Source organism: Vipera berus (assembly GCF_964194415.1).
Source record: "Vipera berus genome assembly, chromosome: 1".
Classification (NCBI taxonomy): domain Eukaryota; kingdom Metazoa; phylum Chordata; class Lepidosauria; order Squamata; family Viperidae; genus Vipera; species Vipera berus.
In genome coordinates this window covers 170,271,252-170,298,405 of record NC_138202.1, presented here as the reverse complement: position 1 = coordinate 170,298,405, position 27,154 = coordinate 170,271,252, and the positions used below count along the sequence as shown (strand labels likewise).

At 40.7% G+C, this 27,154-nt stretch overlaps 1 protein-coding gene across 3 annotated transcripts in view; it reads right to left on the bottom strand.

Annotated features, from left to right (window-relative positions):
• Positions 1-21,883: 21,883 nt before the first annotated feature.
• MYO1B (myosin IB) overlaps positions 21,884-27,154 on the bottom strand; it is a 148,339-nt gene continuing 143,068 nt past the window's right edge. For all 3 annotated transcript variants that reach the window (XM_081322267.1, XM_081322265.1, XM_081322266.1), the window contains one exon: positions 21,884-23,438. In XM_081322267.1, coding sequence (XP_081178393.1) covers positions 23,315-23,438 — 124 coding nt within the window. In that variant the 3' untranslated portion in view covers positions 21,884-23,314. The remainder of the gene's footprint in view (positions 23,439-27,154) is intronic.

The following is a 27,154-nucleotide window of genomic DNA, read 5'->3' as shown; positions in this document are numbered from 1 at the left end:
CTTCACTTTCTGCCATTAGAGTGGTATCATCTGCATATCTTAGGTTGTTGATATTTCTTCCAGCAATCTTAATTCCAACTTTTGATTCATCTATCCCTGCCTTTCTCATGATGTGCTCTGCATATAATAGGCAAGGCGACAGTATACAGCCTTGCCGGACTCCTTTCCCAATTTTGAACCAATCACTGGTGCCGTGTCCAGTTCTCACTGTTGCTTCTTGGCCCGCATATAGGTTTCTCAAGAGACAAATAAGATGTTCTGGTACTCCCATCTCCTTAAGAACTTGCCACAGTTTGTTATGATCCACACAATCAAAGGCTTTAGCATAGTCAATGAAGCAGAAGTAGATGTTTTTCTGGAACTCTCTAGCTTTCTCCATGATCCAGCGTATGTTGGCAATTTGATCTCTAGTTCCTCTGCCTCTTCGAAATCCTGCCTGTACTTCTGGTAGTTCTCGATCCACATACTGCTGGAGTCTAGCTTGTAGGATTTTAAGCATAACTTTACTAGCATGAGAAATGAGTGCAATGGTGCGATAGTTTGAACATTCTTTGGCACTGCCTTTCTTTGGAATTGGAATGTAAACTGATCTTTTCCAATCCTGTGGCCACTGTTGAGTTTTCCAAATTTGCTGGCAAATTGAGTGTAGCACTTTTACTGCATCGTCTTTTAAGATTTTGAATAGCTCAGCTGGAATACTGTCACCTCCACTAGCTTTGTTGTTGCTCAGCTGGGACAAGTAACAGGCGCTCACTCTGCTACGCGGCACTCGGGATTCGACCCACCAAACTACTGACCTTCTGATCGACTAGCTCAGCGTCCTAACCCACTGAGCCACCGCGTCCCATATATATATATATATATATATATATATATATATATATATATATATATATATATATATATATATATATATATATATATATATATATATATATATATATATATATATATATATATATATATATATATATATATATATATATATATATATATATATATATATATATATATATATATATATATATATATAAAGGTAAAGGTAAAGGTTCCCCCGCACATGCATGCTAGTCGTTTCCAACTCTAGGGGCCGGTGCTCATCTCCGTTTCAAAGCCGAAGAGCCAGCGCTTGTCCGAGGACGTCTCCGTGGTCATGTGGCCGGCATGACTAGACGCCAAAGGCGCACGGAACGCTGTTACCTTCCCACCGTAGTGGTCCCTATTTTTCTACTTGCATTTTTACGTGCTTTCGAACTGCTAGGTTGGCAGAAGCTGGGACGAGTAACAGGCGCTCACTCTGCTACACGGCACTCGGGATTCGACCCGCCAAACTGCCGACCTTCTGATCGACTATGTATGTATGTATGTATGTATATATATGTATATATATATATATATATATATATATATATATATATATATATATATATATATATATATATATATATATATATATATATATATATATATATATATATATATATATATATATATATATATATATATATATATATATATATATATACATATATATATACATACATACATACATACATATACATACATACATACATACATGTGTGTGTGTATATATATATATATATATATATATATATGTATATATATATATATATGTATATATATATATATATATATATATATATATATATATATATATATATATATATATATATATATATATATATATATATATATATATATATATATATATATATATATATATATATATATATATATATATATATATATATATATATATATATATATATATATATATATATATATATATATATATATATATATATATATGTTTTCTGAGGTTTTCGCGGGTGTCTGTATGTGGACCTTTGGTCATTCAGGTTTTTTCCCGCGTAGAAATTTTCTACGCGGGGAAAAAACCCGAATGACCAAAGGTCCACACACTGCTCAAAAAAATAAAGGGAACACTTAAACAACACAATGTACTGTATTTAATAGTAGGGTGTCTTATCTTGTGTCCCCTTTATTTTTTTGAGCAATATATATATATATATGTTTTCTGAGGTTTTCGCGGGTGTCTGTATGTGGACCTTTGGTCATTCAGGTTTTTTCCCGCGTAGAAATTTTCTACGCGGGGAAAAAACCCGAATGACCAAAGGTCCACACACTGCTCAAAAAAATAAAGGGAACACTTAAACAACACAATGTACTGTATTTAATAGTAGGGTGTCTTATCTTGCGTTCCCTTTATTTTTTTGAGCTATATATATATATATATATATATATATATATATATATATATATATATATATATATATATATATATATATATATATATATATATATATATATATATATATATATATATATATATATATATATATATATATATATATATATATATATATATATATATATATATATATATATATATATATATATATATATATATATATATATATATATAGGGACGCGGTGGCTCAGTGGGTTAGGACACTGAGCTTGTCGATCAGAAGGTCGGCAGTTTGGCGGGTCGAATCCCGAGTGCCGCGTAACAGAGTGAGCGCCTGTTACTTGTCCCAGCTTCTGCCCACCTAGCAGTTCGAAAGCACGTAAAAATGCAAGTAGAAAAATAGGGACCACTATGGTGGGAAGGTAACAGCGTTCCGTGCGCCTTTGGCGTCTAGTCATGCCGGCCACATGACCACGGAGACGTCCTCGGACAAACGCTGGCTCTTCGGCTTTGAAACGGAGATGAGCACCGGCCCCTAGAGTCGGAAACGACTAGCACGCAAGTGCGGGGGAACCTTTACCTTTTATATATATATATATATATATATATATATGTTTTCTGAGGTTTTCGCGGGTGCCTGTATGTGGATCCTTGGTTTTTCGGGTTTTTCCCCGCGTAGAACTAAAGGAACTAACAGCCACATGCTTCTCCCAGAAGAAGGAAGCTAAAGCCTGATGATGACGGATGGGACTCCGTCGAAACGTTGCGCCCACACCTTTAGTTCTACGCGGGGAAAAACCCGAAAAACCAAGGATCCATATATATATCTGAAGATGAAAGGAACGCGGGAAGAAACCCGAGACTCTAGATCTACATATATATATATATATATATATATATATATATATATATATATATATATATATATCTCATACATACACACATACACATATATATACACACACATACACACATACATGCAGGGACGCGGTGGCTCAGTGGGTTAGGATGCTGAGCTTGTCGATCAGAAAGTCGGCAGTTTGACGGATGGAATCCCGAGTGCCGTGTAACAGAGTGAGCGCCTGTTACTCGTCCCAGCTCCTGCCAACCTAGCAGTTCGAAAGCAGATAAAAATGCAAGTAGAAAAATAGGGACCACTACAGTGGGAAGGTAACAGCGTTCCGTGCGCCTTTGGTGTCTAGTCATGCCAGCCACATGACCACGGCGACGTCCTCAGACAAATGCTGGCTCTTCGGCTTTGAAACGGAGATGAGCACCGGCCCCTAGAGTCGAAAACGACTATCACGCATCTGCAGGGGAACCTTCACCAAACTGGCTCGTCTTCATTATGGAACCTTATTTATAGAGTTATCTCCTTTCTGCAATATATTAGGCTTCAACACCAATACTGTTATTTTAGACACATTTTGAAAACTTCTTTTAATATATGTTGGCATTTTTCCTCCTAGGAGAATTAATGCAGTAAAGAGGTTTTCAAATAAGATACTCAATAATTTGTTTCAAAGAACTAGAATAAATATTGGTCAGAACTGGTTAAAGCTAACAAGAGATTTTTGTTCAATGTAACACTTGCCTCTAGGCAGAGGGAGGGTGCCTCATGCTGGCTGCCCCTTTTAAAATGAACTATGGAGAAAGGGGGGCCACAGACCACCCACACTATGGCTCCACCTCTACAATCTTTTTTCCTTGTAGTTTGATACCTGTTTTCTTCCAGTACCTAAGGGAAAATCCCTCTGCTTATCCTGCCAAAGTTCTGGAATCTCTTCACCAACACTCATCCCCTTTGGCTGCTTGCACTGGGGAGAATAAAACCGCTTCAGGATTATATAGATGAGTAAACAATCATAATTATGTGAGCATTTCCCAGTCGGGCGAGCAAAATGTTAAACTGATCATTATAGCAATGAAGCACATGCTTAATGATTACAGGCCCGCCTTGCGTTGTTTTCATCCATTTGTAAGGCATTTTAAGCCTGCAGCTAAAAATACGCAGTACAATATGACTTTATTAAATCTGTGTTTGCAAGCAAGCAAATCAAAAAGTATACTACTCCAAAAGTTAGGAGGAATTCTCATTTTTGCTGTGGACATGCTTCGTGTCAAAACTTAGATGTGGTATTTTATAAGATATGCAAAATCTTCAAGAGCAACACAAATAAGGGGGAGGGAGAAGAGTTTCAAGATGGCTGAGCCTGACCACTGGATGTCAGTCCTGCAAACCACATATCCCCACTTGTACAAAAAGCCACATTGCTTTGTGAGAATACTGTAGGGAGCTTTAAGCCTTTTCGTCTATCTATATGGCCTACCCAGTTTAGATCTTTAGACTGAAATGCTGAGTACAAACTCAGAGGGTCACGCCATTCAATGATCTTTCCTGCATGGGGCACTGCTGAAGTTTCATCTTGCTACTTCTGCCTATGTAGACTTTTGTCTGTGGTGGCACCTTTGCACTGGAGTTTTCTTCTTTCTGTTAGCTATGAACCCATTCTCTCTTACGCTCCTACTGTAAAGCAATTTTTCACCCACAACATAATTATGGCTCTGCTTCAACAACATGCTTAACACAAACAGCCACAATCTTAATCAAACCTCCCTGCTAGAGGTTTTGGCAAAAGGCAATTCCACTAAGTGATCAAAATTCATAATTTAAAGAACACAATGGCAAAGCTTCCTTTTACAACTAGAAGTTCTCTATTGGCTAGGGAGGAGCCGTGGGCAGGCTTCATCACTGTAGCAAATCAGTGTTTAAGATTTGCTTATCGTAAACGTAAATCAGTTACGTTTTATGCTGCCTCCCCATAACAATAGCTTTATGACTGATTACTGCAACTGCAGAAGTTTCTCCATATGAATTGAATCTTTGGAAAATTAATTAGAGAATCAAATATTCAAACTACCTTGTAAAGGAAAAAAATCATTCTAATAGTTTTTGAAATCAATGTTTATGCAGAAATAAAGAATGTGGGTGTTTAGCAGGACTTAGTTTCTTATCTATGGCTTACAACTTGGTGTAATTCCAAAGCCACAGGAACTCTTAATAGCTAGTTGGTTCAGACAAATACTAGAATTTTCTAGGTGGGCAAACCCTCCAAAACAGTCTCTCTGTTTCCTCAGGTCTATGACACTTAATGTTTCTTTTCTCATGTTTTTAATGAACTGTGGTTCCGGATTCTAAAAGTTGACTTACCAAAATTGTAGTTCCAAGCCTACATGTAGGTATAGATCTCCCTTTGTTGATTGGTGATAGAGAAGCTGCTGGATGGTAGTGGGAGAAAGGCAAAAGACAAAAGCACGGTGCTGTTGCAAACCAACTTTTGTGAATTCTCAAAAATTGCACTTCTTCCTCCTTAGATGTATCCTTAAAATGTCCCTCCTTAGCTTCAGCATTTTCCAAATTGTGCATGTGTAGCCCATATCAAAGCTCCAGAGTCCAAAGGGGTTGTACAATTGGCATTCCACAAGAGAACATGTTGCAGAGGACTTCCACACTGAGCAACATTGCATCCCCTCTCTTCCTCCTATCACTAGCCTTGCATTGCAGAGATGACTTTATTTTCCTTTATTTATAAATGGTCTGGTTGTGTATTTGTTCCTGCCAGATGACAAAATGGTTTCATGTATTTCGGAGAACGTCAGTGAGCATGGTCAAGTTAATGATGGGACCACTTCACATCTGAATACAGCCATATTGTTTTAGAGTAAGGCTATTGCTTCTGTACTGAGCTCTTTCAGCTAAAAGCTTTCTCCAAAGAAAGGTGAAAATAAAGCAACGGGGGTGGGGGTGGGGTGGGGGGTGGGGGGGTGTCAACATTTTCATCTAAACACTTAATCCTAGTTGGCCTGCTGGCCTAACTTCTTCCCTTCCATAGTTACTCAAGAGACACTTCCTACCTTTACAGTAAGTCCTTCTAATTGGCTGTCCCCATGACAACTAAAAGGCATCCAATCAAAATGTTTTTTTCTAGAAGTCAGTGCTCTCAAGGCTAATTGAATTGCAAATAAGCAAAGACAATGGTTCTGCCACCATTATTCCTCATTGGAGGTGACAAATGCACAGCTGAGAAGCAGTCTATGACAATCAGGTGAGTCGTTGTGACTCTTCCTGATTCTCAGCCACAGTCTCATAGGAATACTCTATATCAGACATGTCAAACACAAGACCCGGGGGCCGGATCCAGCCCGCGAAGTGGTTTTGTGCGGCCCGCAAAGCCATCCTGGAAAGTGAGGGAACGGCCCCCACTGCCTTGGCCCTGGCCCAGAGACCCTCCTTCTGCCAGACACCCTCAGATCTGTCCCACTCCTGCCCCATAGGCACCCTTGATGCGAACGATGTAGAGCTGGCCACGCCCACCCAGGCCATACCCACCCAGCCCCCTAAAGGCAACCTCAATGCTGATGTGGCCCTCAATGAAATTGAGTTTGACACCCCTGCTCTATATCCTAAGTGGGAAAGATATTGGGATAAATGCAAAGAATTCCCTTATTTTCTTTGTTACTTTAATTTTTAAGAGCCATTTTGAAGCTCTATAAGGTGGCTTACAAATATTAAAAATAATTCAAGCAGTACCATCACTTTTTACATCTTGATGCTGTCCCTCTATTGATGCAGCCTAGGACTGCATTGGGGTTTTTTTTTGGCAGCTGCAGCACACTGCTGGCTCACACCTAACAGTGGTCCAGCAGGACTCTTTGATTCCTCTCACAGGTACTACTGTTGAGCCAGGTAATATCTATTCTGTATCAGTGCTCTTTGGGTTGTTTTGCCTAAGTGCTGGAACTTACTTTTCTCACCACTGAATTGTGTCTTGTTGGATGGAGTCCAATACTCAAGTTTGTCAACATCCTTTTGGCTCTTGGGCTTATCTTCTAAAGGAGCAGCTCCCAATCTTTTTGGGCACCAAGGACCAGTCCCGTGAAGAAAGGTTTTTCCGCAGACTGGAGGGGGCGTGGTTTTGCGTGCTGCCTACATCCCATGCATAGGGCTTTGCTTGTTTGAGCCGTTAGGTTGCTGGCATGCTGTGGACTGGTGCTGGTCCAAGGCCCAGGGGGTTGGGGACCCCTGTTCTGAACTGTTAGCGACCCCCCCAGCTTGGTGTCATCTGCAAATTTGATGAGTGCCTCTTCAATCCTCTTGTCTAGGTCATTTATGAAGATGCTGAAGAGCACTGGGCCTAAGACAGAACCTTACGCTACCCCACTGCAGGGTTTACACCATGTAGATGGAGTTTTCATAAGCTCATAGTTCCATTGAGTTTTCATAGTTCCACTGAAGACCACAAGCTGAGTGTGATTGGTCAGCCAATTGCAAATGCATCTAGTTGTAGTAGTGTCTATCCCAGATAGACTTTATCAAATGGGTCATTTATGAAGATGCTGAAGAGCACTGGGCCTAAGACAGAACCTTACGCTACCCCACTGCAGGGTTTACACCATGTAGATGGAGTTTTCATAAGCTCATAGTTCCACTGAGTTTTCATAGTTCCACTGAAGACCACAAGCTGAGTGTGATTGGTCAGCCAATTGCAAATGCATCTAGTTGTAGTAGTGTCTATCCCAGATAGACTTTATCAAATGGGTCATTTATGAAGATGCTGAAGAGCACTGGGCCTAAGACAGAACCTTACGCTACCCCGCTGCAAGGTTTACACCATGTAGATGGAGTTTTCATAAGCTCATAGTTCCACTGAGTTTTCATAGTTCCACTGAAGACAACAAGCTGAGTGATTGGTCAGCCAATTGCAAATGCATCTACAGTAGTTGTAGTAGTGTCTATCCCAGATAGACTTCATCAAATGCCTTACTGAAATCTAAGTATACTATATCCACAGCATTTCCTTGATCCACTAATTTGTCACTTTATCAAAGACGGCATTAAGGTATGTTTGATATGCTCTGTTTATAATGAACCCACGCTGGCTTCTAGTAATCATTTTGTTCAGAGTAATTGATAGATGCTCACAAAACCTCCTGCTTGATTATCTTTTCCAAGATTTCCCCCTGTATAGACTGGTTGGTCTGTATTTTCCTGGATCCACTTTTTTCTGCTTTTTGAAGATTGGAACCACATCAGCTCTTTTCCAGTCCTCTGGCAGTTTCCCTGTGGTCCGGATCTCTGCAAGATTTCATTCAATGGTTCCGAGATCACATCTGCCAGCTCCTTCAGGGATGTAAGCCATCTGTGCCCAGAGACTTGAATTCATCCAAAGCAGATAGGTGTTCTCTTACCATTTCCTTGCCTATTTTGACCTGCATTCCTGTTCTGTCTCCCACAATGCTGTTTTTCGTAGGTTGGACTATTTTTGTTTGTTTTGCATAAAGAGAGAGAGGCAAAGAAGGAATTAAGCAGTTCTGCTTTCTCCTTGCTGTCCATCACCTTCTTGACATCTTCCCCCATTAGTGGACTGATCATTTACAACCCCTTGTTTTTTTCCCCTAAATGGAGTATTACTCTGGCATAGAAGTATTACACACAGGGATTTAAATACACCCCTGCATCAATAACCCCAACCCTCAGCATTCCCCTACAGATTTTTAGAAATTCTGTTTCTTCATCTCCCTGCTACAAACAGCCTTTTCCAAGGATGAATAAAAGTGAGGGGTCATCCTTTTTTTTTTCAATGGCCAAGTCTGTTACATCATTTGCAGCAGATCCATTTCGCAGTTGAGGGAAGGCAGTCTAAATACATTGCTTAAAAAGAAACAAAGATTTGTAGGAATTTAGGATCTACTAGGCCAGGGGTTCCCAAACTGGGATGCAAGACAATATACCAGGGGGTGCAAAAACTTGGATTTTCAAAATTATGGTGTATATGCATCATTCGTTGCTGTTATTTCAAACTTTTGTAAGGGGTGAGAGAATATATCAGAAGCGTTCTAGCCAGTGCTTTTTTTGTAAAAGAAAAAGGTGCCGGAACTCACACATGTCATACAACCTGCCTTGCTTACCCTACAAGGTTCCATCCAAAAAAGGTGCCGGAACTCCGTTCTGAGCGTTTTATGAGAAAAAAAGCCCTGGTTCTAGCCATGCAGAGTATAGAAAAGGTTGCGAACCACTGTACTAGGCTAAAATCAACTTGTGAAAATGGTACCATGGTAAAACAAAGGTTTTTTCCCCCCCTGGAATTCACTAGATGGAGGAACAGAGATTGACAGCACTGATGGAGGGGTTTGAGTACTCTGCTACTGAAACATAAGTTGAAGGTATTTCCAGCAACTTCATTTTAAAACATTCCAGGAATCACGGACAGAGAAGGCAAAGAGAGGAAACCCGTATTAGTTTTTAAGTTCTCTTCAGAATGTTTTCCAAATGAAATGGTGGGGTTGTAGCACTGCTTACAGCTGACCGTGTTTATAAACAAGTTGATGTAGGAAAGTCAACAGCACTTTCCATGTTTAATTTCAAAAACTCACATCGCTTCTTCAGAGAACAAGGGTGAGTAGTAATAGCCTGCAGACTTGTTAGACGTAATGCTCATTTGTTTTGGAATTCTAACACAAAGGCTTGGAGGCAGAAATCATGGAAGCTTGCAGGAAAAGGAATGAAGCTGGCAAGACAGAATCTGCCTGTGGCTCCCGTATTCAAGAGAACTGATGTCAATGTAACCAGCTCCTGCTCGTGGACTTATGCCTGAAAGTCTTCTGCTGAACAGCAATTTTGTGAATATAAGATTAGATATCTAGAGAGACACATTGTGCCAGCTCTGCCTGGCTTGGCTGGGGCTTCACAGGCATCCTGCCATCAAAAGAAGAAGAAAAAAAGGAGGGGGGGGAGAAGGATGAAAGGGGAAGAAAGAAAGAAAGGATGAAAGGGGGAGAGATGAAAGGGCAATAAAGCTGTGAGTATACATGATAGGAAATCGGGAATGGGGGAATGACAGGTGAAAAGGAAGAGAACAGCCGGATCCTGTTTGTACCAGCATCCCATGGCAAGGCACCCTGAGAAGTATGCGGATAACCCCCAAACACCTCAAGAGTTCTCAAAACATCTTGGCAAGCTCCGGTTGGCTGGAAACAGACTGTTCATGGGGGAAAAAAATGAGCTGGGGGCAATCCTACACCTTATTTTGCATCCATCGAGAGCAGTGATTTCAGAGCTGGCTTGAAATGACTGCAACCAACATTCTTAGTAAAAGAACCCTTTGCTTTAATCAAATGGAGTTGAAGGTTTTTCTTTCCTAAAGCAACAGATTGGGGCAGGTCTGACATATTGTACTTCCATGCCTACCATGAAGTTTGATGAGGGGCACTTCCATGTGGCCACCTTAAGCAGATCTCCCATGGTGTTTTTTTTTTGGGGGGGGGGGAAAGTAGTGACTTTAGTCATTCTTGACTCCTGGCAACTGCATGAAAAAGCTCCTGCAGATTTGTCCATGCCTCAGCCTTCCTCGAGCTGATACAAAGCAACAGCCCAAGAGCACCCAACTAGTTTAGTGCCTGAGGTAAACTAGAACTCACAGGCTTTTGATTTCTAACCAGCTGCTTTAGACAATATACCAAACTCAGTCTTCTCCTGTGGTGGAAGGAAATTAAGAAATCACTATCTGGATTTCAATCTATAGCAATGGTGCTGGACAGGTTCTTTAGCAAAAGAAAAAAGAAAAAAAATGTATATAATAAAGAAGAAATAAAATACGTTTCTTTTTGTTCTCTCTTTGACAATTTATATGCCACTTTCACTATTATTTTTTGTGTTTTCTTCTTTTTTGTTATTAATTAAAAAGCAATAAAATAAATTTAAGACATGATGCTGGACATCCATTCTTCCTAGATGATAGTTACCATGGACCACAGTTGATGGATTCTCTCCTCCTTTACTTCTGCCAGCAGAAAAAAATGCTTCTTACAGGCAGGTTTTGGAGGCATTTGTGGTTTCCATTTGCATAAGCACACAACATCCAGAAGTCATAGAATTGTTCAGCTGAAAAGTCATCTAGTCTTATATTCTGCTCAGTGCAGGAGCTGCTTACTCACAATGAGCATAATGAAGAGAGTGAAGAGAAGGGCGAGGGAGGACATGATAGCAGTGTTCCAATATCTTAGGGGCTGCCACAAAGAAGAGGGAGTCAAGCTGTTGTGTAGCCGGTTCTTTGGAGGCAGTAAGCGAGACGAGAGGTTGCAAACAGGAACATTGCTTTATTGAGGCAAACAGGAACAGAACTGAAACGGCTGCTGCACAGCTACTTATATGGCTGGCCACTAGGTGGCGACCAATAGATTTAAAGGAACCCATTCTCACCCCAAATCATCCAATGATCTTCTTGGAGACAGCAAGTCAGGCTTAGTCAATGACCATTACACAGACACACTAATTGAGCAACCATAAGCAGCATTCAAACAGACACGTGAACAGTTCAAGTAAAAATCCCAATACATTACACAAGTTATTCTCCAAAGCACCTGAAGGCAGGACAAGAAGAAACGGGTGGAAACTAACCAAAGAGAGAAGCAACCTAGAACTAAGGAGAAATTTCCTGACAGTTAGAACAATTAATCAGTGGAACAACCTGCCTCCAGAAGCTGTGAATGCTCCCAAACTGGAAGTTTTTAAGAAGAGATTGGATAGCCATTTGTCTGAAATGGTATACTGTTTCCTGCCTGAGCAGGAGGTTGACTAGATGACCTCCAAGGTCCCTTCCAACTTATTGTTGTTGTTGTTGTTGTTGTTGTTGTTGTTATTTCACTATTTCAGTGGTGCAGGGAACCTTCCAGATTCTATTTCTATTCCAGCAGAACCAGGAGACACATCTTTCTTGGGAAAAGGGTAGGAAGTGGTTTATGCTCCCTCTTGTTTAAAAGTATCAGAAATTTGGGGGTTCCTTGCTTCCTTGGTGTACAGAGGATCCTTCCTCTCCTGCTGTTTCTCTTTCTTGCAGTTTGGCCTTGTCCATTATTAACTACCCCAGTTTCCTGTGCCTCTCGCATTTCCCCAGTTCTAAGTCATTTACATGAGAACAAGTTTTTTAAAAAGGGAAAGCCCACGGTTTCACCAATTCATCAACAGATTGGTTAAAAAAAAACCCCACAAGGCTCTGGAACCCAGGACAAAATTGAGGCGGTAGCCAACAGAGAAGGACTGTGTCCAACCCAGTGCATGCAGGAAACATAGGCAGTTGGTAAATGAATAGTTGTAAGTGGAGGACTTCCTGCATTCTGCTCTCTTTTGAGACTCATCCGTGGTACAGCTTTTCTGCTTTGCCTCAAAACTAATGGTTTCCAACCTCTGCCTTCATGGTGGCTAGGGTCCAATTGAGGACAATGTTTGTGCTTTCATGTCCTTTAGAATCAGTAAGAGGGTTGTCTTCATACCACAGGGCCTGCAGGACACGTGCTGTCATATACCGGAAGCGTATGTTCATGGTCTCCACAATGTCATGCACTAAGTTTTTTAAAATTTCTGAAAGCCATTCAGATCGCAATATGATCAGTCGCGTTGCCTATGGTCGATCCTGGAAAAACGCATTTTTAGCAGTTAAGAAAAATTAGTGCCTTTCACAGATAACATCAGCAAAGTCCTCCACTTTTTGAATATGCTTTTGCAGAGTAGAATCACTTTAACGTATTTACAGAATGTGAGGGAAATGGTCGGTTCAGGCACTGGAAAAAAGGAAGCGTTTCCTCCTGCATCTCAATTGCCGCACCTTTAAAACAGCCCATATTGCTGTTGCCAGGTGGAATTTAGAATATATTCACATTTGTTAATTGGAAAGATTAAAGAATGTACATAATCATTGATGTAAGAGCAAAGCCACTTTTGCCTGCAGTTGCATTTGTGACTTTATATTTGTTATTTGTGACTTTATGTTTGTTAACGGTAATGCAATTAATCCAAAAATATTTATTTGGAGTGGTACTTTTGTCCTTCATTCGTTTCAACCTTAGAAAAGAAAAGAAAAGCTAATCAGCAAACAAGGGCTGTTAAGCTGCTTGGCCCAATCAACTTGGCCATCTGTTGGGAAGAGAAGGGAAGATGGGGGATGCAGCTAATGTGCCCCTCCAGGAGCTTGGGAAAGCAGCTGGGGTTAAAAGGACAAGGGGACACATGAGGCTTCATAACCCACGGCATTCTCCATCCTGCAGAAGAAGTAATCTTGAAATCTTGCTGGCTGATGTTATGAGACTGCTGGAGAGGGTGAGCCGAACAAGGAGAAAACAAACAGACTTCCCTGCAAACAAGCAGCTTTTGAAAATCCAATACACACACACATGTACACATACATACATATACATTACACACACACACACACACACACACACACACACACACGACCTGTAGGGGAGTCAGTTAATACAAAATGGCCCATTTTCCTTTGCTCCCTTCTCCTTCCATCTCTTTCATACATACTTCAAAGCGTTCTGAATAAGCCCTGCACTCCTCCTTTTGGGAGAATTTAGACTTTTTTCGGTTTTGCTAGATAAAAAGAGGATTTGATACATCAGGTCAAGCAATACTTAACAGTACCCAAAGTATTGCTTGCTGGGTTTCTTTTAAATCCTTGATGCCCTTTCATAGCCGCCTTCAAAAGGAAGAAAATAGGGACGGGGTGGGGGGTGTAATATGAAAGTGATCTGATTTAAAAGCTCTAAGGTAAAAAATGGTTTAGAATTATTTGTCCAACTGCCCTGACATTATAACTGCCTTTCCTAAATGGGCACTTCTGCGCCAAATTGGGCAACTTTTAGATGCATGAACTTCAACTCCCAGAATTCTCCACACCCATATGGTGGGTGAGGAATTCTGGGACAACATCTTAAAGTTGCCAAGTATGAAAAATATTGTTCTATACGGCTTAAATATAGCTTAGAACAACATCAGAAGACACAGATTCCTCAACTTTGATTCATGAAAATGTATTTCAGCATTATTATATCTTTAATGTATGGCAAATAATGTTAAAAAGCACATCACAATGAGCAAAAATGGAACTATTTACGCATTCAAGGCTAGACTAGTTACATATAGTCAATACATAATGGAGGTGCACACAGAAAGTCTCTGGGGTTCCCCTGAAATGCGCTCAGAAGGCCCCGTTACCCAATATGTCACACGGCCTGCTCTGGAGCACCACAGCCACACTCCAAAGGGGAGAGCTTCCCCCATTTACAGAGGAGGCTGGCACACCTGCCATGTTGACTCCGAATCCTACTGAGGCTTGACCGGGTCTTACGGGGTAGATGGAATCCTTTTGGTTCGGCTGCAAAGCAGGGAATGTTGTGACACTCTGGAGGAGCAGTAGTGGACTATTCTTGTACCCAGGCCTGAAGCAGATTGAAGTTGTTTTCCAGCAAGGATTTTAGAATCAAGGTTTCAGAAACCAATCGGAGACACCTGAATCATGTTGTTGCAACTTTGTCAAGCCATTCTTTGCTTCAGTGATCTGTGGCCTTCTGTTAAACTGTTTGGCTAGGAGACACACAAGACCATGGAATCCCTGGGTAATTTTGAGCCAGTCTCACTGAATAAAGCCACAAGGTTGTTGTAGTGAAGAGCAGGAGGAAAGACACATGCTACATAGTAACCTGAGCTCCTGTACAAAAGGTTGGATATCAATTTAGTGAAATGAAAAGATGAATAATTGATTGTGTCCAAATTATCATTCATAGAAATGGATTGGTACCTGGCAAATATAGAAATGTTTGCTTAATTTGCATAGGGTATGGAGAGGTCAGCATTTCTGTAAGCAGGCTTTGATTTAATAGAGTGTATTTTATTGCTTTGCTCTTGGATTAATGATGCTTTTATGTTATCAATGTTTCAGCACATTTAGGGCAAAGACTTCTGTAACTGAGGCTAATGTCAGCTGAAGGTTAAAATGTCTAAAATCGTACCACAAATATATATTTCCAGAAGACTGCAAAAACTCTTGCTCTAACAAGAATCTGCAAGAGTCATAAATAATGTGCCTGGAGCTACAAGCCATGTTATAAATACAGGGTCAGCAATGGTGATTTAAATTCCTTTGCAACTACAAATCTGGCTTCTGCAGCCCGAATGCATGTTTTTGCTCAGATAAACAGATTATGTGGAGAATGCAAATCAGATGCAATAACATCTCCTTTCATTTATCCCAGGTCCAAATGACATTTTCTTTTAATTTGGGCGGCAGGGGACAAAGTTCACTTGCTTCCAGGACATTTTGCCAACCTCTCAAAGTCTTCAACTTCAATACTAACCTTTCCTAACCAGGCAAAGCCCAGGAGTCGAAATCTAACACACGTAGAGAATACCTACCTCTATTGTGGTTCCCTCCACCTCCAGATCTCTTCACATTCTCAACAAATTTTAAAGGCTTAATAGGATGGGTCTTGCCTTCCCCAAATCCATGCTGATTTTTCTTCAAGACTTTCCTTCGGCTGCCTGATAATTTTATCTTTCATATTGCTTTCTATCAATTTCACAAAAACACATTGAGTTCAGCTGCGTGTAATTTCCTACATACCCTGTTACCCGCTATTCTCAGATGTCTGCATATTTGGCTCTAAACTACTGATTAAAAGATCAGCAAATTTGTATTCGATTTCATTTAAAGCATTCAGTTGGATGCCACTTACTCAAATACTTTTCACTGTTTCAGTATTGCCTAAGACTTAATATCTTATCATCATTTTCCATCTATATCCCCAGACTTCCTTTCTAAAATATAAACAGGAATTCATTTAATTTATTTGTAGTTGTCTTTTTAACTGCTCTAGCAGTCTAAACAATCCACAATTGGCTTCCTACATTTTATATACTTCTTAATTTAGGATTAATATTAGCGATATGCTATGTGGGATTCTTTTATCTGGATGCTTGCACTCTCGTTTGGACCAAATTTTCTTTTTCTGAAGAAACTTTTCACAAATAGCGTTTCTGACACTGTCCATTAACATGCAGTTGAGTTCTTAGATTCGGTGCTAGATTTTAAGATCTCCTATTGTGGTTAAGTTACATATTTTCAAATATTTTGGACAGGCCCAAATTTTCTGCCTTTCCCACCAATTTCCTTCTGACTCATTCTCTCATTTCCTCTCTTGAAATAAAATGTTAACGCGAGAGACTTCGGTGCCATTTTTCACTAATATATCACTCCATGTTCTCTAGGCCAAATCACTTCAACAGTACAGTTCCCAACATCCGTTCACCACAGAACTGGGAGATCTGGAATGTGAACTGGATTTCAGCCTTTTTCATGCCAAAGGCTTGTCTGTTATTCTAAAATCAAAAGTGGGAGGAGAAAATTTTTGCCTGATTCTTTCAGAGTACCTTGCAAAGGGATTTCTGAAAATATTGGCTAATGGCAGGGCTTTTTTTCTCATAGAACGCTCAGAACGGAGTTCCGGAACCTTTTTTGGATGGAACCTTGTAGGATAGGCAAGGCGGGTTGTATGATATGTGTGAGTTCCGGCACCTTTTTCTTATACAAAAAAATCACTGGCTAATGGTAATTATCCGGTTTTAAACAGAGGCTTCAATTAAGCATTGTTCAATTTGTGCGTATGTAGCTAGACTGCAAATATAGGATAGTTCTTTAATATCCCTCGAGTAGTCAAGCAGGCCACAATTTGAAGAGGCTAAAAAAAATGTGTATATAAACAAGCAATTGAGGATGAGTAGAGTTTGCAAGAGCTGAGGACCAGCACACTCTGTCAAAAGAAAGTTCAGCAATTTTCCCAGACAGCTGCATTGTGGGAACTTTTGCTTTAGCAATGAATAGTCATGCTATTTTTATCATTTTTATGACACAGTTTGTCACAAACTGTCTCAGGAGAATATCAACAATCTATTTCAAACAAAAATTCAACCCCACACATTTCTCCACTGGAGATGCTGAACATCTGGAGTCAAGGGGTATAGTTTCCAGGGATGTCAAGGAACAGAGAGAAGCAGTTCATTCTTTGGTTCTGACCTCATAGTTGATTCACATTTGCTTCAGATTTGTCACACTGGACAATTGAACAGGCTCTGGTAACACTCAGCTTTGATAAGAAGAAAGAAGCTTTGCTCTAATAATCCATGAAAAATTGAGGTTTTGTTCCATCCTATTATGTTGTAGGATTCCCAACCATTTGTTAATAAATGTCCCCAACAGAAAGCGTTGTTTAACCTATCCCGCTACTGATCTGGTGCACAAATCTGCAGCCCTTTTTGGACTTGATGAAGACTGAATTGCCTGCAAAAGATACATTTGATCAGTGACCTAAATCTGTCCCTCAAGTGGTTGAGTTGGCAAAAAAAGCTTCAGAAACTGACATTCAGTAATAATACAATAATCACATTCTCATTAAAAATGATTTCTTTCTTTTTTTAAAAAAGCAGCAGTAGCACATATAGCTCTGTGATTCTTTGAATAATCTCAGGGGAGGGAAATTGTCTTGGGGGTGGGGAATTGTCTTTCAGGAAATATAAAAGAGAAAGAATAAGAACTTCAAATCCTTCCCTAATATATTGCTATTGCCACCTCCGTCCCTTTTGCACTCTGTGTAATCATTTTTTTCAAGGTTACTAGTCTCCAAATGGTGGTGGATAATGGCTGCTTGTGGAATATGAACACTGATTTATTTCACTGTGCTGAATGAGCACTTGGGGTCATTGGAGCTACAAAGAGAAAATAAAAGCAGTAGCAGTTGAAGAAGAGCGATGGCGTAATCTTCTCTTCTCCTGTTTATGGGCTTGTAGCCTTTTAAGTACAAGAGGCCTTGGGATGTCATGCAAGCCTCAGAACTGTGACCATCCAACTTCAAGTTTCAAGTCACCAAATTGTGGCTACGGCAGTTGGGAATGAGTCAGAATTGAGGGGAGACAGGTAACATCTAAAGGGAGGCATCTGTGAATCTAATTCTTGGAGGGTTTCCTTCCAAAGTGTGTAATTACAATATAGACTGCCCCTCTGACCCTCTGCTTAAAGGAACAATAATAGCAATGTCCCAGTCTTCCTTTTCAGTTTGAAAAATTCCGCTTGAATTTTAACAGGGCAATTACAGTATGTTCCCCCTTGCTTAGTTTTCTTGGAAGAGAGGGTGACTAAATTTATTTCTGACTTAGTTCATACTTCCAAGGGGATATTATGTTTAAAAATTGTCTGCTCATGATAATTATAACTTTTGGGGAGACCCTGCCTATGTTCTGAGCTCACAAATTTAGACTGGAATCTGAGCCATGGATGGAGCTGCTGAGCTGCACCACCCGGCATACCTCACTAATCCTTCATCCGCCAATAGTTGTAACTCAGCACAATTCCCCAAAGCAAAAATAAGCAGACTTTTAGGTGCTACCGGAAACGTTTGGCAGCTCTCATTTCTGCCAAAGCTGGAGTTACAGAAAACATCCAGAATTTTGTATCTGCCAAATTCACTGCATATACAGTTAAGTAAATCATAAGTCTGCATCCAAATTTGTAGAGCAATGTCATTTTGTTTTGTATCATGTCAAGGCTGCAGGCTTTCTTTCCCTTCATATTTTTTTTCCCAGCCAGAGCAGAAGCAATCTGGCAAACGTGCTGTGTAGCCGTGACCTGTGCTTGTGTTGCATTCCTTCGCCCATAAATGAGAATTATAGCACTTCAAAACTGTATCGTCTGAATGCCTCAACAGAAGCAATAGGAGTTTGAAAGGATCTCCCACAGTATACTCCATCAGGCCAGTTCTCAGAAATGGAAATGGAAAATTAAAAAACAGGGAGCCTAATGGCAGGTCCCATAATGAAAGTCAGATGGCTAAAGCATAAAGCAGCACTTTAGAATTACATGTTAGAATTTATTGCAGAATTCATAATCCATAGAAAACGCACTGGACTTCCCACCACAATTGGTGAGGAGCTGTGGGAAAAAGAGAGATCGGCCAGTCTTTCTTGCAGGAATGTGTAAAATCTCCCCTCCCGTTATGAGGCCTCTTTTTCTTTTGGCCAAACCTCACAAAGCTCCCTGGCCTATCCCAGGCCGCCCTCTGAAACGGATCAAGCAAATTGTAGCTGATTTGCAGCGTTTGCCTTGGCCCTGCCAGAAACAAGCTTACTCACTTCTCCCTCAGAGCCGGAGGCTAGCTGAGGTCAGCAAAAAAAGAGCTTGGAGGCACTAGTCTCTTGCGGCACATTAACTACGAAGGAGAGGATGTGAGTGGGTTCCCATGGATACACGAGATCCATTCTTTTCTCTAGTCTTTAGCAATCCATGGAGGGGAGAACAAGCGGAAAGACTGAGCCACCATGGATTATCAGCTCCTCTCCATGAATTCTGTAAAGAGATCCAGTGGAACGTCAGTCAAGTAAACCTACTACTGGTAGTTATATGGGCCAATCCCTTTGGCACTCACAGGAATTCCACTAAGGACAGCCATGTTGTTTAGGAGTTGCTCAAGTGGGTGGAACTTGAAGTATGCTTGCTTTCCCTACTTTAGTAGTTTAAGGCAAATGGTGCTGCCGAGTAAGAAGGAATGTGATGCAAGGCCATTCTATTATCAATCTTCATCCCACAAACCAAAGAGCATCTCTATATATTGTGAGCAAGTTTGACTTGTGAATATGGTACAATAGAAATCCTTTAACCCTTCCCACGTACACGCATACACCAGTTCAGAAATTATTGCTAGGTGTACACTATCAATTCCTACAGTAACGCTGAAAAGATATGTTCATGTGTAGTTTGAAACCCTGATTGGGAATTTCATTGAGGAACTAGGATATGGAAGTGTCAGTGTGCCTTGCATAGTACAATGTGCTTTTTTTATTCCTGTCTCCCGCTCGTATTTCGTCTTCCTTGAAAAATGGTCTTTGTATAGTCCAACTAAGCAAGATAAATGTAGCAATTTATTTAAGCTACAGTAATTAATTCACTTCACATTACTTTTTGTCCTGGCTGTTATAATTTTGACTTAGGAAGAAGCACAGGCATTTGCAATAGGGTGATAAATCTCACGAATCTGGCAGTTCACTAGCAAAATGCTTACAAAATAGTAGTCTAATCCCTTTCCCAACCTGCCTTCTGTGGAGTCCAGGCCTTTGCTGCCTTCTCCTGCACTGACCATCTAGGGGGGACCCTGTAGCTCTTCTATGAGCCTTATTAACAAGATCTGGAGGTCCTACGGCAACCCTGGGAATTCTGACCACCATCTCACCATGCGCTGCTCCTGGGAACCCACTCCAACCTAGCTAGGAGCTGGTACTACTGCCTGGCATCATGGCTCTTGATACCCTGCATTCTCTCTGCTCCAGCTACCAGCAGACAACAGCCAATGTGCTGCTCATTGCTCTCCCACCAGGCCTTACATACTGCCTCAGCTGCTACAGCTTCAGACACATTAAGCTAATTGCTCTTTTTCCTTTGGCTTTTCAGCTGATTAGCTTCTAATGCTGTAGTTAAAGGAAAAAAGCTTTTCCAGCACCCCTCGTGAAGAATATGTATTTTATTTTCTCACACCAGCGAGTATTGATCTACAGAGGGAAAAAAAATATCTTGCCTCTCTCTCATCTCTCTCTCTGCTGGCTTATAAATTTCTTATCTTTTTCAAAGCCATCAATACACTGTAAGTGGATGGGACACATGGGGAACAGGCAACATATTTCATGATCATGTGCGGCAAAAGGTAAAACATTCAGGTGATTTTTTTAAACTATCTACCTAGTGCATGGAGTTTGACAACCAGAGGATGTGCTCTTAATACCGCTAAACAACTGATACTGCAGCATTGGAAATAAAAATGCTTTTATCTCTCTCTCTCTCTCTCATTCTCTCTCTCTCTGTGTGTGCGTGCATGTATTTAGAGAGAGAGAGAAAATTAGAATAGTATGGATGAGAAGGTGAGCAAACAGATCCCAGAAAGGAAGTCTGGATAATCATCACAATAGCAATGAAACCAATCATCTTTGCTTCAAAGATCATTTCCATATGCCTGAGTAAATCTGTGTACTCAGGCAGGAAACCCTATATCATTTCAGACTGATGGTTGTCCAATTTCTTCTTAAAAACCTTTACTTCCAGTTGGAGCATTCACAACCTCTGGAGGCAAATGGTTCCACTGATTAATTGTTCTGTCAGGAATTTTCTTAGTTCTAGGTTGCTTCTCTCCTTGATTAGTTTCCCTCCATTGCTTCTTGTCCTGCCTTTGGGCGCTTTGGAGAATAGCTTGACTCCCTCTTCTTTGTGGCAGCCCCTGAGATATTGGAACGCTGCTAACATGTCCCCCCTCGTCCTTCTCTTCATTAAACTAGACATAACCAATTCCAGTAACCGTTCCTTATATGTTTTAGCCTCCAATCCCCTAAACTTCTTGGTTGCTCTTCTCTGCACTCTTTCTAAAGTCTCAACATCCTTTTTACACTGTGGGGATCAAACCTGGATGCAGTAGTCCAAGTGTGGTCTTACCAAGGCATTATTAGAAAATAGCATTAATACTTCATGTGATCTTGATTCTATCCCTCTGTTAAAGCAGCTTAAGACTGCATGGGCTTTTTTGGCAGCTGCAGCACACTGCTGGCTCCTATTTAAGTGATTATCCACTAGGCCTCCAAGATCCCTCTCACAGTCTTGTCCAATCTCATTCCATCAGTAAAAGCCATTTTCACATAAGGAGAAACTTACCATTGCATTCATATCTATATATCTATATTTGATAAATATCCTAAGTGAAAATCACAAATAATGATTGCTTCAAAGCTTCTTTTTATTTAAACTTGGGCTGTTTAGCATCACACTTCTTGGTAAGCAATCTCTTCTTGAAGGCAAATTCTTAACCAGACTGAGAATACAACAGATCTAAAACCATTTTTACACAAACAATATAAAACACATTCAACCATCTCCTTTAGCTAATGTCTACTGAAACACTTGAAAACAACATTCCAAAAATCAATGCTTTTGGCTAATTCTCCTGGTTCAAACAAGTCTTTAAGATGCAACTGGTACTTGTTCTTGATTGTAAAGTGCTTCTGTGCACACTTTACATATCAGGCACACCAACGTATATAAAACCAGTTGAGATACAAAAATATGGTTATTACAAGAGTACCAAATAGCACAATACTACAATTGTTTATCATTAACATCAAATGTATATTTGTCCTCCAAATGATAATTTTCTTCAAAGTGATAACTGTAGTGTAGATTCGGAGAACAAATTTAGCCTACTGTGAAGCTAATGTCAGCCCTTATAACAATGAATACTCAGCATGTCCCAACCACTTTTATTACCCACAGATATTATAAATAATTTTCACAAGTTGTATGAATGTTTTATTGCACACAGTACAACATGTATTCTCACCCTTCATTCAACAAGTTTAAATTACTTACCCTCTGCTTCTCATGCAGACAATGGCATGTTTTGGAATTATTCTTAAAAAGTTATATTAAAAGTGGGGATAGGAGGAAGCACACAAAACCATGCCTTGAGCTACATGGCTATTGTGACCCCTTCCCCTTGTAAAGTCATTAAAAGTTCTCAATTAGAAAATGCAGTACCATTGGCTTTTTTCCACTGCAAAAAAAAAGTATATGCAGATGTATTGCATATATAACCATACATATGTTCTGCTTTGCAGAATTAGGGTTTCCTGGTCTATGTTCCATTAAAGATCATTTTTACATATGGCTTATTGCTGTTTGCAATTAACAATATAGCTTTCAGTCTCAGAATCTGTCAGCTGCTCCTATGTTTCTTTTTGATTAATGCTTTGGACTGAGTTTTACCATGGAAGCAATACCAAGGAGAAGAAAAATGACACAGTGATCATCATCAAGTTATTCCGACAACCTAAACAGCTGGTAGTTAAGATCAAGAATGGCCATAAAAGCCTGAGGGTTTGTAACATGCAGCATTAAGAAATAAAAAAACACAAAGGAATTACAAAAAAAGCCTGTTCATAAGATACCATCAGAAGCCAAAAAGTGTATATATCAACCAAAAGTTACCATATGGAAATTAAAAAACGTGTGCATTGACAAGATTAGTTGCATCTTTTAGCGACAGCTTTCCAAAAAGCTATTTGCCACTACCAGAATGCTCTTCACCATTCCACAAAATTCCCTCCCATGGATAAAATTGCACCAATGCAGGAATTATGTCCATGTAAGATATGGAAGTGTGTTACTATGGCACTGCAACTTCAAGAAGTCTGTTATTTTTTCGCTTGCAGGTGGGGATGCTGCCATTTTTCTGGTTGCTTCGTACAAATTTCACACACACTTTGTCCTGTCTGAACTGAACCAGGAACCTGGAGAAAGCAAAAACATAGGGAGTACTTAAGGAATGTACCCAGCACATGTAGGTGTATCAGCAAAGAAAGAGCAGGTGTTAATATCTCACAAATTCTCTTATGTTAGTAATGAAACAGAAATAATAGCACCTTCTGCCGCACCACAGGTAGCTTCTGACTTACAACAACCGAGACTGGAATTTGCACCACTAAGTGATGCAGTCATAAAGTCCAACCGAACTGATAAGTGACAGCAATTCCTGCAGGCGCAGTTGCTGCCATTAATTGAATCCCATGATCATTAGGCAAGACAAGTTCCTGTTGACTTCCTACAACAAAGTCTTTGGGGAATCCAACAGGAAGTTGCAAGTCCCAAGCTTTCAGGCAGGTTAAGTGGCTGCTGCTGGAAAGGAAGCCAAGAGGTGTGACACAGGTGTACAAGGGTGAGTGCATGAGGATGTGTACATGAAAGACACAGCATGAGTCAGAGAGGGGTTAGGGAGGGTATGTGAGAGGTGTCACGTGGGTCAGGGAGCGGGCACAAGTGGGCTGGTGTGAGCACGGAGGGGCTGGAAATGGAGGCATGGATGGGGAAGACTTAGCCCAGTGATTTGCAACCTTCCTTGCTGGCTCCTCATTGACTTTCTGGTGAAGCCAGCAGAGAGGGCTGCAAATGGTGATTATGTGATTGCAATGTCAAAATGAATGGGTTGCCAAGCACAGCTTGTGATCCTGAGACCACAGGGGTGCTGGGATGGCTGGAACTCCAAGGACCAGTTGTAACCACTATTCATTCAGTGCAGTCATAACCTGGAACAGTTACTGTCCGAATGGTTATAGGTTGAGGACTACCTGTAGTTTTCTTTTTGTACACTTTGTTTCCAATTATTTTTCATAACTCCAAATTTGCCTGCAGTAGAACCAATGCCATTAGGCAAAGTAAGACAGACAGAAGATCAGGAATAGTAATAAAGGAATGGAAACCAGTATTTCCAAAAGTAGCAGAGAAAAGGAGTCAGGAAACATGTACATTTTCTAATGCAGCTAATCTAAGCAGCTGGGGATTATGTAATCCAAATTCCAAGCCCAACCTGAAAAACACAAATCCTCAATAACGAAAAAGAAATAAAGAGATATTTTCTCCTGTGAAACCAGTCAAGAGTATATGTCTTCTAAGGTGATGCCTACATAAGCCTTCCCCCTCCTCACTCCATATACCGGTAATTCTTTTTAATTGATTTTAAGTTTTGTAATTGTTGTATCTGTTTTTTAAAATACCTTGTGAACCGCCCTGAGTCCTACGGGAGAAGGGTGGTATATAAATTGAATAAATAAATAAATAAATTCAGAATGAGCTTACTTTTTTTAATAAAACAAGATAGGGCTGTAGTCTCTACTGCCCAATTCTAGCAAAAATCATAGCACTCTAGAAACTCAACGTGCAGATGTTTCCACTTTAGCTCCATCACATCAGAGAAGTCCTCCACCCCACCAACTCTGTTCAAGATTGCTGCATTGTCCATATTCCCATTTGCAGCAGAACAGCAGAGATTTTGAACAGGGTTGCCAGAAAAAAGCCTCACCTACTTTTCTCCCCAGTGGATCCTGCTCTAGACTGCTGCCTCCCATCATCATTAGCTCACTGATTTCCCTTCACCTCAAGTGACCCACCATAAGATTGCTGGCCACACATAATCTGGCTTCTGATTTCCCACAATGACTGACTAAACGTCTCTGGGAAGGCTAGCACCTGAGCAAATGATATCCAGGAACATGCTGCTTAATTCTGGCAATAGTACAGAAACCTCAGTATTAGTAAGCTAATCATACTATCCTCCTTGGACTTGTCTAATCTCCACATCTTGCAATTAGGAATTTCATTGGTTAATCATGCTCTACCTCAGGGGTGTCAAACTCAATTTCATTGAGGGCCGCGTCAGCATTGCGGTTGCCCTCAAGGGGCCGGGTGGGTATGGCCAGGGTGGGCGTGGCCTACTGGGTGGGCGTGGCTAGAGTGCGTATGGCCTACTGGGTGGGCATGGCCAGCTCTACATCGTTCGCATCAAGGGTGCCTATGGGGGCCTGGGCAGGAGTGGGACAGATCTGAGGGTCTCTGGCAGAAGGAGGGTCTCTGGGCCAGGGCCAAGGCAGTGGGGGCCGTTCCCTCACAGTTTCCAGGATGGCTTTGCGGGCTGCATGAAACCACTTTGCGGGCCGGATCTGGCCCCCGGGCCTTGTGTTTGACATGTCTGCTCTACATGGAAAAATACTTCGTTCTGCCTATCATTTTTGCTGCTTTGGGGGAAAATCCTAACTATTTATTTTTGGCTTCTTACTGTAAGGGCTAAAAAAAGCAACGCTTTGGAGTGTTGTTACGAAGGTGAATGATGTTGTGGCAGCCACACGTGACTGATATTATACTATTCTTTCTCATGTCCCACCTCTCTATGGAAAGGAGAAATAATGGGATGCACTTGGGTGATACGACTATTGTGCTGTTTCACAGGACTTAAAAAAAAATAAAGCATGCATTGGAAAAAGACAGATGCCATATTCCGTTTTCACTTTTTTGATTAGACCAAGTCTGGTGTACAGGAAATTCTACCACTGGTCAAAACCATCAACAAATCTGAGTTTCTTCTACTTGCAGCAGAATCATATTTTTCCCAACTCGATAACACAATGTTTTGAAATGCAGTTTGAAACTGCTGCTTTGAGATTTAAAAAGCTCTCTCTTCCAAATGCACATCTCCCCAAAATCTATTGACTTAGATATTCTTCTCTATGGCAAATGATACTATAGTATACCTCGGGGACCACCTGCTGCCGGCGTCGACTCCCCTCCGCCCTGTGCGTTCCCACAGAGAGGGCCTCCTCAGGGTGCCACCGGTCAGAGAATGTCGTCTGGTGGCCCCCAGGGGGAGGTCCTTCTCTGTGGGCACCCCGGACTTATGGAATCGGTTGCCGGTCGAGCTCCGGATGGCGCCCGACCTTCGCTCCTTCCGACGCGATCTCAAGACCCATTTATTTGAACAAGCTGGCCTGGCCTGATGGGGAGTTACCTAGGGTTTTAATATTTATATATATTTTCTATTGTTTTTACTTTGGGCAATAATTTAATTCTCTTTTAACTTTTGTATTTTTGTAGTTTTATGATATGCCCTGTTCACCGCCCTGAGTCCTTCGGGAGAAGGGCGGTATAAAAATTTAATAAAACCTAAACCTAAACTATAGTAATTAAATTTTACATGTCAGGTACAAATAAAAATTGCTCCTCCGCAGCTTCTTTTAGTTCCCTCTGCAAAGATGTAACCTGATGGTTCGTAAAATTAGACTTAAATGCATGATCTGAAGGGAAAAAGCAGGGCTTTTTTTTGTCATAGGACGCTCAGAATGGAGTTCATCCTTTTTTGGATGGAACCTTGTAAGGGTAGGCAAGGCGGGTTGTATGACATGTATGTGTGAGTTCTGGCACCTTTTTCTTTTACAAAAAAGCTCTGCATAAAAGTACAGCTATCATTTAACTTAAAGACTGAATCCTGCAGACTTTATCGTGGATTTTTTTCCCTTTTGTGGTGAATTGTATTTGTGTATACCCTTTTCCCCTGCACCACAGCTGAAAACTAAATTCTAGGTTAGGGAACCTGTTAACTGTTTCTGTTTTGCCATTTTTCATCTGTATCATGCAATGCTAAAAAAGTGAAGCATGGGTAAAATTCTACTATATTTCATTT